Genomic DNA, 11,758 nt, shown 5'->3' on the forward strand with positions numbered 1-11,758 from the left:
AAGGGGGGGGGGGGGGGTTATTGAGTGAGTAGAAGGGAGACCTTTAGGAGAGTTATAGCCCTCTAGAATGGCTAATGTTTCAGTTCCATTTCTGTAATTTTCTCAGTTTTCTTCAATCAATAACAGCAACCTGTTTTATGTTCACAAATTGCAGCTGGAACCTTATCACAGAACACCTAAGAAAATACAGTAATGTCTTTAGTTTACAAACTATAATAGCAGAGCAGATTCATGATTCTTAATATTGCACTAACTGCTGCAGAAAATGCAATTGTATACAACAATGCTACAAACGATAAATGCACTACATTATTATAGTAAAAGGGTCAAATGCTATCAAGCCACAAAATCAAAGATTGCGTGACATCTCTGCCCTTCAGTACAATAAGAATTGGAGCTAAAGTGCCTTGGCAGAAGCATCATTGACTTGAAATCCTAGAGAACAAGGTCCTGGTTTCAACTTAATGATCCAGAGTCTTGTCTTTCCAGTTTCTGCACGTCCTCTGGAGAAAGGATCTTGATATACCAGACATTGTTCATAAACTCCCTGCAAATTCCATTTATTATGGTCAATAAAATAGAAAGAACATTTCGCCAATATTTAAATGACCGTTTCAGTGATTGACTTGTGACAAAACGCAAAAGTAACAGGGTTAGGCGTATATGTTCCAATTAGGGGATCCACCTCCAGAATGCTCAATTCTCAGAGTGAAGGAACAGCATCCCAAAAAAAAGAAGATCAAACTATAGATCAGTTATACTGTGTATTTTTAAGGTTAAGAGCACAGGGTCACAAATGCCTAAGAACTTCAAATCTTAATGGGAAATAAAAAGCATAGATGGCGTAATATCAAGATACTTACTCCCATGGGTCATCTCCAAGGAGAAGCACATCATTCTCCCTGTCGACAAATACAAGCTGCCAGCCTGATCTTTGAGGGCCTTCAAGCAACCCTTCTATCCTAAACATCTGACCCAGTTCCCATAGCAGTTCCTGGTAGCTGTTGAACCGGGAGATGTCCACTGACCTACCAACTGACCCAGATTTGTAAACCTGCACCAAATAAAATAGCATTAACTAGCTAAAACTCTTAAAGTGAACAGAGAATTTAGAAGCATAATGCAGTCCCTAACTAGTACCTTAACAAAAGTACCAGTTGAGTTTGATTGATCTACTTGTCCTGTGCTTTGTAATAACTCCAAATCATTTGCATAGTCGAATAGAGAGCTCTGAAACCCAGAAGCATCTAACGGTTCAAATGACATGTCAGCACGAACTGAAGAAGTGTCTAAACTGGACACGGTGGTTGGAAGCAGTCCTGAAGAGTCAACATTAGCACCAAAAAAAGTGTGATTCTGGGAATCCAAGCTACAGGTTTCATGTTCAACAGAAGGATATGCTGGAAGTGAAGCTGAGTTGGAGCTATTACTGACTGGTAACTGAGCAAATTTCACCACCCGGGATTGTTGTGGTGACTGTTCATTGATCATTGATTGACCAGATCTTGAGAAATTCAAAAGATCACCCTGCCCTTCTGAACAAAGGAAACCCATTATATTTTGCATTCTTGAAGGAGAAATGGATGCTGAAAGTTCATTGTTTGAATTTGTCAAATCTGATTTTGTAAATGAAGGGGAGGGAGCATCTGATGGCCGCATCTGTTGGAGTTGAGCATGTTGCATTACCAATGCTTCCGCACTAGTATGCTGCTGCAAATGTTCTCTGGAATGTTGTGTTTGCCTACACAGATTAGCTGGAACCATTTGGGTTTGTGCAGAGAGAGTACAAGAAGAAATTGATTGTGGGACTGCTTGCTGCTGCTGTGATGGGGGATTATGGCTGCCTGAATGTTGAAAGTATTGAACAGGTTGTTGGAACTGCACTAATTGTTGTTTCAGCAACTCCTCACTTCCAAAATTTTGCAATCCTGCTGCCAGCATAGCGCACTGCTGATTGAGATCATTTCTTAAGATAGGTGGATCGAATCTCTGTGGCATCGAGGGAAACATACCGACTGACTGAAAATTCATAGAACTGTGTCCATGCACACCGGCTTCACCTCTAAACCTAGCCATGTTGTACATTGCTTCATTACTGCCGTCTGCTATAAAAGCACCAGAAGAAAAATAAGCCAAATGAAGGTTTTAGAAAATAGCATATTAGGTTCGAGAACATTAAGAAATCAATACTATAAATTACTGAAAACGTTAAGTAACTTGGAAAGCTCTCTCTCTATCTCTCCATTAGAAGACGAGGATAGCATCTGTCATTTAAAGTCACAAAAATGGGAGGACAGCCAGTCATGGGCCTTGGCAGTTCCTTTTATTTTGGTATTTTAAACCCAATTTATTAGCCATTAGAGATTGAAGAATCATCTCATGCTTTATGTAGTATTGCAACTAGAGCTGTTGATGTTCTACAAAAGGTATAGTTTGAAGATGAGAATAGAAGGAAATCTTGGTAAATTAGGAATAATAGTTTTATTTGAATTAGTTTATTATTGTTTCGTAGATTGACTTGAATTAGGGTTTATTTTTGTACTTAAATTAGGTTTGTTTAACTCTATATAAAGAGGTAACTATCCATCGCTTGTGCTACATATATATATATATAATGGTTTACATACACATAATGTGGTGAGATATAATTGGGTCAGCGTTTCTTTAAAAAATAATAATAATAAATAAATAAATAAATCTTTTCTCTCTCTCTTTTTGACACTTCATCCGTATATAAACCATTATGTAACTTTATTATCTACAAGTAGCATCATTCTCTTTCCATTGTAATACTGGGACTTTATCATTTAATAAACTCATATTTTCTCCCTCCCTCTCTCTCTCTCTCTCTCTCTCTCTCTCTCAAGTATCGATCTTGTTCATTGCATTCTGCGTCAACTAGACTATTAGTAACACATATACCCTTGCCCCAACCCCTGTTCCAACTTAGACATACAAAAGGAAAATGACATGAAGGGCCATCTATTTCTCTTTTGATTGTCCCTAAGAAACTCCTTTTTATGACAGGTAGAAATCCAACTCTGTTGCCACTCAAATAAAATAGACTTGGTTCTCCAGCACAAAATTAAAAACAAATGCAAAGCTGACACGAACACAGACATAAAAAATGAAAAGATAGACTATTAATGCTTTAGCAGTTGAAAAGTTTTTACAGTCACTATACAGAGATCCCTTGTAAAGGACACCGAAATACAAGGGAGTCGTTGAACTACAGAGGTATTAGACAATGCCTTCAATCAAAAAAGGTCTATACTCCTTGAAGGGGACCACTAATTATTTTTTTTAGATAAAATAGCAATCTATCTCCAATCTTATTACCCATCTCCCAGGAACAAAGACTATGGTTTTGTGCCACACAGAATATTATATGATTCCCATCCACACAAAATTAGCGGGAAACAGGCACAAAACTAAATGTAAATAAGGGGCGGGATAATACCGTGGAAAGAAGATGCCCCTGGATACCATGGTCGTTTCAGCCTCAGAGGAAACAAAGAAGAATACATGGGAAACGTTGTCAAGGGTTGAATTTCCCATAGTGATACACGCGGCTGCCTCTCACCCGTTGTTGATTCATCCCAACCAACCTATAAATTCGAGAAATTTGTGAAAACAGATGTACTACTTAATCGAACACAACAGGTATGGCATGAATAAGTGTATTACTGGTAAGTATACTCGGATTTCATTATTACGTATTAATGAAAAGTTCAGAATGTAAGGCCAACAATGCATGATTATTAGTGTAAACAAGTTTAACAGGGATATTATTAATCGGGAAATCTTAATTTTCAACATGTAAAATTTAATTCATCCCACCTCTGCTATCGTGTATATTGATAATGATATATTTGATGACATTGAAAACATTCAAGTTAAAAATGTTGTAGGGAACCATTGTAGTATGTAGGAAAAAATTAATATAATGTTAATGTTATTGTGTTATTACTTTTTTTAATTAAATAATGCCCTCAATGAATTATATTCCTTTTTTCCCCTGGTCTCCAACTCTATTAACCAGTTGAAGACAAATTATCTTTTATACCATAAGTTATGAATTGCATCTTCCACACCTAAAGTAATTAAGTGCACAACTCATAGTTACATCCATGACATAGAATCTTTTAATGTATGCTCAATTAATGAATAAAAACTATAAAACAATTATAAAATACTATTCATTTGATATATGAAACGTCTATCACTAAACAGAAATTATACTTTCTGGGTACATATCTTAGCACAATTCAAATGCTTAACACGTCACATCCATTAATATCTGGAAAAAATTTCATATGTACTTGTTGTAAACAAGGAGAGTGCTTAACATGTCACATCCACCACATTGCACATTTATGCAATAATGCAAAAGAATCAATGCAAAATCTTCTTAGAAATTTAGGCCTTATAATGGAAGGACTACCAATCATGGTGCACCACATTGGATTAAGGAAAGGAAGGTTCCCTTAATTTTTTTTAAGTGCATATAAGTTGTGGGTCCTATAGAATGTGTAAATTATAAGTGGGTAGTAAGTGTAGTAATTACGAAATGTGTGGAATAAGAGAATGTTTGACCAGCTTAAAAAAATTTACAAGCACATAGCATAGCATAGCATTGATGAACTTCTGAAAGTACAACAGAATGGTTTTAGAAGAATCACAAATTTGTCAATATATAGTTTTTTCTTTTTAATTTTACGGACAGATAGAATGCTCAAGTTAAAAACAACAATGACTTCTTTGATTAAAATTATGGATGAAATGGACAAAATATTGTTCACATTGATAGACTTGGGTGTGCTCCTTCAGAAGAGTCCTTTTTTATTGGCTATAGCCTATAAGTAACTTTTTATTTATAGCATGTATTTTATCCAGGAAAACACACGACCTTTTATCATACATGTCCTTCCACATAATCACATCAAGGTGAAAGCATACATTTATGCGTAGGTTTTCGCAGAAAATCATGTCCACTCCTTTTGGGTGGCAGTGGAGTTGCACTAAAGTCACAAGCTCAACCAGCCATGTTTCACGGCATACCTTCTGGCTAGAATATGTTTAAAGATTATAAATGAAACTTCATTTAGTAAAAACCCAAAAATATCATTTATTTTCGAAATTAACCAAAAATAGGCATTCTGTAAAAACAGATTCTATGCCTCTGCTACATTGGTTACTACAATACCAGATTTTGGATTCTGCACAAGGAAAAACTTAACAAGACAAACTTTTAAAATCAAGCAAAGATGAGATGAAAAGAAAGAATTCTCCGAGAATTTGTTTCCATGAGCAACTGACGGTATAGAAATTAAATATAAAATGCAAAATGAAAATTAAGAGCAAAAGTAGCACAAATTTAAGCAGTAAAGACATGTCGTTTACCTTGACGGAACGCCAGTGGGAGTTTGGCCAACGATCAGGATCTAAATCACCGATACCAGTAATCGTGCCCATGTATCTGAACATGAATCATTTACTGATAAGAACGCCAAAATTCCAATAAAGAAAGGCCTTGCAAACAGTTGGTGAAGTCCCAACATTGACCAGTTTTTTTGCTCTATAACAATGTCTTATTACCTTTCACAATGGTAATTGTCAATGAACTCTGATATACAACTGAATACTATGTACCAAATAGTGGTATATCTACAAGTACTACATATATCCACTGCAATAATTAGGACGTGATAAGAACAATTTGTCCCCTCATAATCTTGAGAGAAATGACCCAAGGAGTAAACTGTAACCAGTTAAATGCAGCATAATTATACAATGCAACAGAGATATCAATAAAATCAGTTTGACATCACCAAGCAGGATAGACTCATTGTGAGTTGATTTCCATATTAATTTATCATGTTTTTAAGTTATTAACACCTCAAAACTAAAGGAAAACCAGAAAAATGGATCTCATACTGAAGATTCAAGTGATAAAATACCTGCGGACACAGGATTCTTCAGTTTCAAATAGCATCCGAAAACGCATTCCAACAGAAACACGAGTGTGATAAACAGCTTTTACATAATTTGGAAAAGGTATAACAAACTCAGATGGACTAGCCCTGATGCAATAAGTGTGTCAGCAGAAGCAACAGAAATATGCAAAAATTTATGGTTATTTATGGATTGCTACCTTGGGTTATAGAAAACGGTGAAGCAGCTATTAGTAGCAGCAGCATGAGCAGCAGCAGCAAGCAGTCCAATGTGCATACTATCACTTGAAAGAACAGATGATGGCATCACAGTTTGTGGTCGGTTGGCGTGACGAATTCCCAAAAGGAGCTGGTTTTTCTCATTCCTAAGGAAAGGATTAAAAATACTTGGAATAAAGATTATCGAGTTCTCTTGAGAATTTAGTAAATGATTTTGGGAAATGTAAGGATAAAGGATACCATATAAAAATAACAGAATCTCCAGCAACTAGTCTTTTGGCACTGACAAAGACACTCCAGCCAGTAGTAAGTAAATGCCGCTTGGGCTGGCCTGCATGAAGAAAATGAATCACTGCCATTGCATAACTCAAAATGTAAGTTCTCTATTTAATCACAGTGAATATAAAATGAATCATTAATAGCAACAACAAAGATCGGTACAGCAGTTCAAATGTTATTTAGCTGTTTTACCCAATGATATGATGCCATTCCCCAATAACATAATCGATTGAGAAACTTGGAGGACATGAAATGGAAAAATGAACAGAAATGTTCTTGAACAATGATTTCTGCTACTTCATTCTGTTGAAATCAAGATCTTTTTCAAAATGGTCTTCCTCTTTCCCTATTGCTACTCTTGGAGATTGGAACTCTTCTCTAAGCATTACATTCTCTTTGCAGACAATAAAGCACTATGTTCGAAAGATTACATTAACTTCATTGAAAAAGACACGTGCATTGTCTTCGGACACATCTCTTTTAGTGATTTCTCCATTCTTATTCACTTGACAAACTTTCATTTGCACGAACAATGGCATCTTATAATGCATTTTTGAACACACTATTCAAAGAAATTTAAACAAAGACAAAGTTTTATTGGACTATTTGATCTAAAAGCTTATAGAGGCCACATGTATATTACTTAAATACTGTATTCAACAAGCCCTCTAACGTCGTGCAAGCGGGATACATTTTTTCTATAAACTTGAAATGTGCACAATTTCATTAAATGGTGGCGGCAAGAATCGAAAGGAGGGAATTTTCATGCTTTAATACCATGTTGAACCACATGATTTAAAAGCTTAAGTAGCTAGAGGGGGTCATATTCACATCATTTAAATATTCTCTTCAACAGATATATCATCTTAAAAAAAGGCTAACTATGTTACATTTAGGGTAAGAACATAATACTCCTCTCCTTCAAAATACAAACATTAGAAAGAGATGACCCGTATGCATTACCCAAGCTTGGAAGGTAAATCCCGTATATCCAGTAGAAGCAGCAATATAATCGAGGTTTTGAAACTTCCTGCTCAGAAAAGCCCGGTCCAGATTGGACCAAAACAGGCAAGTCCAGGTTGGGGTCTTGGGATCAAGACGACACTCTATTTTTCTACTGCAATCAGACCAAATGGCAATTTAATTTCCCCCACTTTCCTCCTCCCATTCCCCTTTTTGAATAAATTACATGTCATACAGATGACTAGTTTTTGCATCTACTTTTCTAACCAAAAGATAATGCTGATAAATCAATTCTCCCCCACCCCAAAAATAATAATTATAAAACTAATATGCATCAAACTATTGATTTTCCTTTATCAATAATAAATGCAAAAACAGCCTACTAACATTAAGCTACTGATAACTGCCAGCACCACTCTGAACTGCAGCAAAATTTTCTGAGCAGCAAATGAAAGTTACATGCACACTAGGATATTTGTGTATGTGCTTTTGAATAAGTGTGAAGGCACTGTCTTTTTGAATCTTTGTTTCTTACTTTTTTAAGGTCAAGTGCAAAATCATAATCGAGAGAAAGATATGAAGAATTTGTGTCAAATTGCAAAAGCAAATTATAAGTTTAATCTGCCTTTCTGCATTCATATTTAATGAATGTCATAATAGAATAACCCACAAGCTAAACAACCACAATCTTAATATATTGAAATAAAAAAATCAAGGGCCTTTCAAGTTTCAACTCTCAAGTACTTCTGCGACTTGGTCTGGTTATAGCTAATATTCATTCAACACATTGCCTAATCCGTCATCCCATCATGTGTACATGTATAAATACCTGATATTAAAAGTATAGGAAACTTCAAAAACTTACCACGGAAAATATGCTTAAACTTCCATTCAACATCATGGAGATCCCTAGCAATAAGTTCCTGGGCAGGTGGTGTCTGAGAGAAATCCTGAGGCACCAAATTGAAATTACAGAACAGGATCAACAAGCTATAATCTCAGAATGATCATATCAATAGAATGCCATTACCAAAGGTGGGAAGACTTTCTCTGCAGCACGCCGAGGAACGGAGAAGCCTCCATGTGTACTAGTATCACTCGCCGTTAACGTCTTGCAAAAGTAATTAGTAGGTTGCTTGCTAGGAGTTCCCAGATCAACAGGAAGATATATCTCTTTCTGTTCTTGCTGCATTTACATAATGGAATAATAGCCCCTCATCAATATGCAATTGATAGGTGCTGCAAAGTTACAGTCTTACAGAAACTTTCAATTCCAAGTATTATTTCAGAATACCGGATTCAGGGGCTGCAATGTCATTTGAGCATATACTTCATCTGTTTCTATATCTACCTGATATTTAACAAAACAGAAATCTCTTAGGGTCTAGGTCTAATGAGCTCTCAATATAATGAGTCAATAAGGACATGATAAGCAGCACATAAAGAAAACTTACGTGCATTGTAACATTGTGGAGTTGGCAGATCAACTGCGGCGGCAAGCTTGGATAGTTGGGTATGTGTGCATCAACTTCTTTATTAGTCGTGGCAGCAACCTGTCAAACATTTCCAACTGAAACCCATAAGATACCTCGCCACCTAAGCAAAGCAACTTTCAAGTGGTTAAAGAGGACGTAGGACCCGTTGAGTGCTTATAAAGTACATCATCTTCAACAAAACATGGAAGAAAATAATAAAGAAAAATTGGATAATTAAAAGACCTGCTCACTATGTCCCTGAGGGAAGTAAACCACACGGCTCCCAACTGTAGGCAGAGACACCAGAGGACCAGCACAAGCATGCCATAGCTCGGAATTCAAACACTTTTTGCCCCCTTCCAATACCCAAAATCAATAAACCATCAACTATGGCTTACAGTTTATCCAAATTAATACTTATTCAATTGTTGCAATAGACACACGGACAAGAATTCTTTTAAGACACAGAGAGCACGCACTTCAACAAAGAAAAATAAAACTAAATTAAAAAAAGGACAAATAAAGAGACTTACTTCAAGAACAAAGAATCCAGAATAGATAAGGTTAGGAGAAGGGGGGAACACAGACACACACACCCACCCACCCATATATATATATATATATATATATATAGAGAGAGAGAGAGAGAGAGAGAGAGAGAGAGGCGTAGGCACCTTCATGAGGTTGCTGATCCATCCCTGACGTTGAAAGCTTCATAAGTTTATCCATACTTCACTTGCATATACTAAAATATATAGTCTTTATAATAATACAGATACAGAAAAAATTATACTCAACAACAGAATTAGCTCAGAGAAACCCCAGGGTTAGCTTACAAAACCCTCATTTGCAATCCTCAATATCTCAAACCCTAAATCCTCCCTGATTTTGAGCTCCAACAGTTCCCTGCCCCCATCACTCTTCCCCATTCTTGAGTTTTCCAACTCAATTCTCACTTGCATTTTCAATTCATAAATAAATCACTAATTTTACTACAAACCCACAAAAAGTAAGGAAAGAAAAACAGCCAAGTTCGGGTCACGCTCATTAATCATTAAAAAAAAAAAAACAGAGGAAATCAGATCAACCCAACTCAAACCACTTCTCTCTCTCAACTTTTCTCAGAGAAAAAAGAAACAGAGGAAAGATGATTAAGAGAGCGTGGGTTTCTTCTTCTCTTTCATGTTCCTCCCGACCAAGAAGCCACCCACGGAAGTAGAGAAAGAGCTTGTGCAATGTAGAATGCAAATTCAGAACTGCAAATGCACCCCCACTCCACAAAAGAGTGCACCTGGACCACCGATCGTTTGTACGGGAAAATCTCAACCGTCAAGTGGAAAAATGATTTGATATGAAGCATGTTCCACAATTCAGTGGTCTGTGTCAGAGTACGAACATCATATATCACATCGCACATGATAATCAAGGAAGAATTAATGAAACCATAAGTTATGCCACAATCCAATTTGACAAAATTGGATGATAAAGTTGGTTCTACATCAATCATTTCAAAATAAATCATTTGAAATGAGTTGCTTGAATTCTGTCACCACACTTTGTAAAGTTACTTTTGTAATCCAATTTTGTTGAAGTAGAATTATTTTGAAATCCATTGCCCATTTTTTCTTTTTCTCTGTCAAAATATACAAATCTGGCAATAGAGTCTATCTGGAATTAGTGATTATTGTAATAATTTCAATCATATTCCTTGTATAATTTTTGTCCTTACAATCTTGGTCATAGCCACACTTAACAACATCATATTCATCAATTTTAAAAACTAACTTTTAAATAAATTGTCCAAATTTTCAGAATATCAATGTTTTCTATCATCGTTATCCATCACAATTGTATAAATAAATTAATTCTAATTAAATTTATGTGGACACTTTTCGGCCATACCAAACTGTACCTTTTACTAGAAACGAATGAATAATTTTCAAATAATGGACATGAAATTAAGGTACGTTGACCGACCGTGGCCGCGTGGGTATGGTGTCATTTGACAAGGACCATGCCCCTCACTTTTAGGGACCAACTATTTAACAAAAAGTGTGTGAGTTTTGATATAAGGAAATTATAGTGGTGAATAACGGATCTTATGAAAGTAAAATATAGCTACTATTTGAATCACATTATTCTAAAAAAAATACATTCTTTAATAGTAATTTGATATCATTTCAATCATATATTTCTCAATAAAATAATATTACACATAAATCTAAAACTTTTCATTATTTTTAACCACATATTTCACATTGATTTGACATTAATAATATATTTTTTTCCTTATAATGTGGCTCAAACAAGCTCATAATAAGTGGATGATAATTATGAAGGAATGATTGTAGCGAACCCAATTCTTTCAATTTTCTGCAGCTTATATCTTAACTTTTTATTTTTGTCACTGCAGTCCCAAACCTTTCACTTTAATGGTATTCGGAGTCCATTGAAAAGATTCCATCCGACGTTCCTTTAGTCAACTTGAAATAAAATATTTGACTCAATTTAACAAATTAAATGAAGAGTAAAATGGTATATTTACAATTTTTATAATAAAACAATTAAAATAATTGACCAAAACAAAAAGTATTGTTCATCTTATTCAAAGCCAGCGGCAAGGTGAATGTTCGAATCTTAGTGGGAACCTGCGACCAAATTTATTTGGTATGAAGCAATCACTTTGGAGGAGGATCTCTTGTGCGCAGAAGTGTACAGACGGTGGGGGAACCTGTGATCCAGTTGAGGCATAATTCGCGATTTACCCCCTCCAAGGTTCTAGGGGCAAGGATCTTGAGGGTCCAGGATTTAGTTTAGTGTAAGTTGGGATACCTAGATATCAAAAAAAAAATCAGAAAACTCAATAAC

At 35.6% G+C, this 11,758-nt stretch overlaps 1 protein-coding gene across 5 annotated transcripts; it reads right to left on the reverse strand.

Moving 5' to 3' along the window:
* Positions 1 to 133: 133 nt before the first annotated feature.
* LOC111368066 (auxin response factor 8-like) lies at positions 134 to 10,276 on the reverse strand. Of its 5 annotated transcripts, none has more exons than XM_022989255.1 (15): positions 9,565 to 10,276; positions 9,134 to 9,246; positions 8,870 to 8,968; positions 8,710 to 8,766; positions 8,446 to 8,601; positions 8,281 to 8,365; positions 6,414 to 6,504; positions 6,155 to 6,319; positions 5,961 to 6,083; positions 5,404 to 5,479; positions 3,461 to 3,608; positions 2,013 to 2,102; positions 1,141 to 1,928; positions 864 to 1,054; positions 134 to 547 (listed from the first exon to the last, which is right to left on the reverse strand). In XM_022989255.1, the coding sequence occupies exons 1-15, from the start codon at positions 9,617 to 9,619 to the stop codon at positions 457 to 459; spliced, it is 2,328 nt and encodes a 775-aa protein (XP_022845023.1). In that variant the 5' UTR covers positions 9,620 to 10,276; the 3' UTR covers positions 134 to 456. The 5 variants fall into 5 exon arrangements, with proteins under 5 accessions (XP_022845023.1, XP_022845022.1, XP_022845021.1 ...); XM_022989254.1 differs by having other exon boundaries at positions 2,013 to 2,105; XM_022989253.1 differs by having other exon boundaries at positions 1,141 to 2,102.
* Between the last annotated feature and the right edge of the window lie 1,482 nt (positions 10,277 to 11,758).

Source organism: Olea europaea, chromosome 18, assembly GCF_002742605.1.
Source record: "Olea europaea var. sylvestris chromosome 18, O_europaea_v1, whole genome shotgun sequence".
NCBI lineage: Eukaryota > Viridiplantae > Streptophyta > Magnoliopsida > Lamiales > Oleaceae > Olea > Olea europaea.

Bases quoted from the DNA above. Each gene is read 5' to 3' on its own strand.
- LOC111368066 (XM_022989252.1), bottom strand. From the start codon at position 9,619: ATGGATAAACTTATGAAGCTTTCAACGTCAGGGATGGATCAGCAACCT. The intron at 8,767-8,869 runs GTAAGTTTTCTT...GTTAAATATCAG, and splicing joins TCCACAATGTTACAATGCAC to GTAGATATAGAAACAGATGA. The intron at 6,084-6,154 runs GTAGCAATCCAT...TTATTGCATCAG, and splicing joins ACCGTTTTCTATAACCCAAG to GGCTAGTCCATCTGAGTTTG.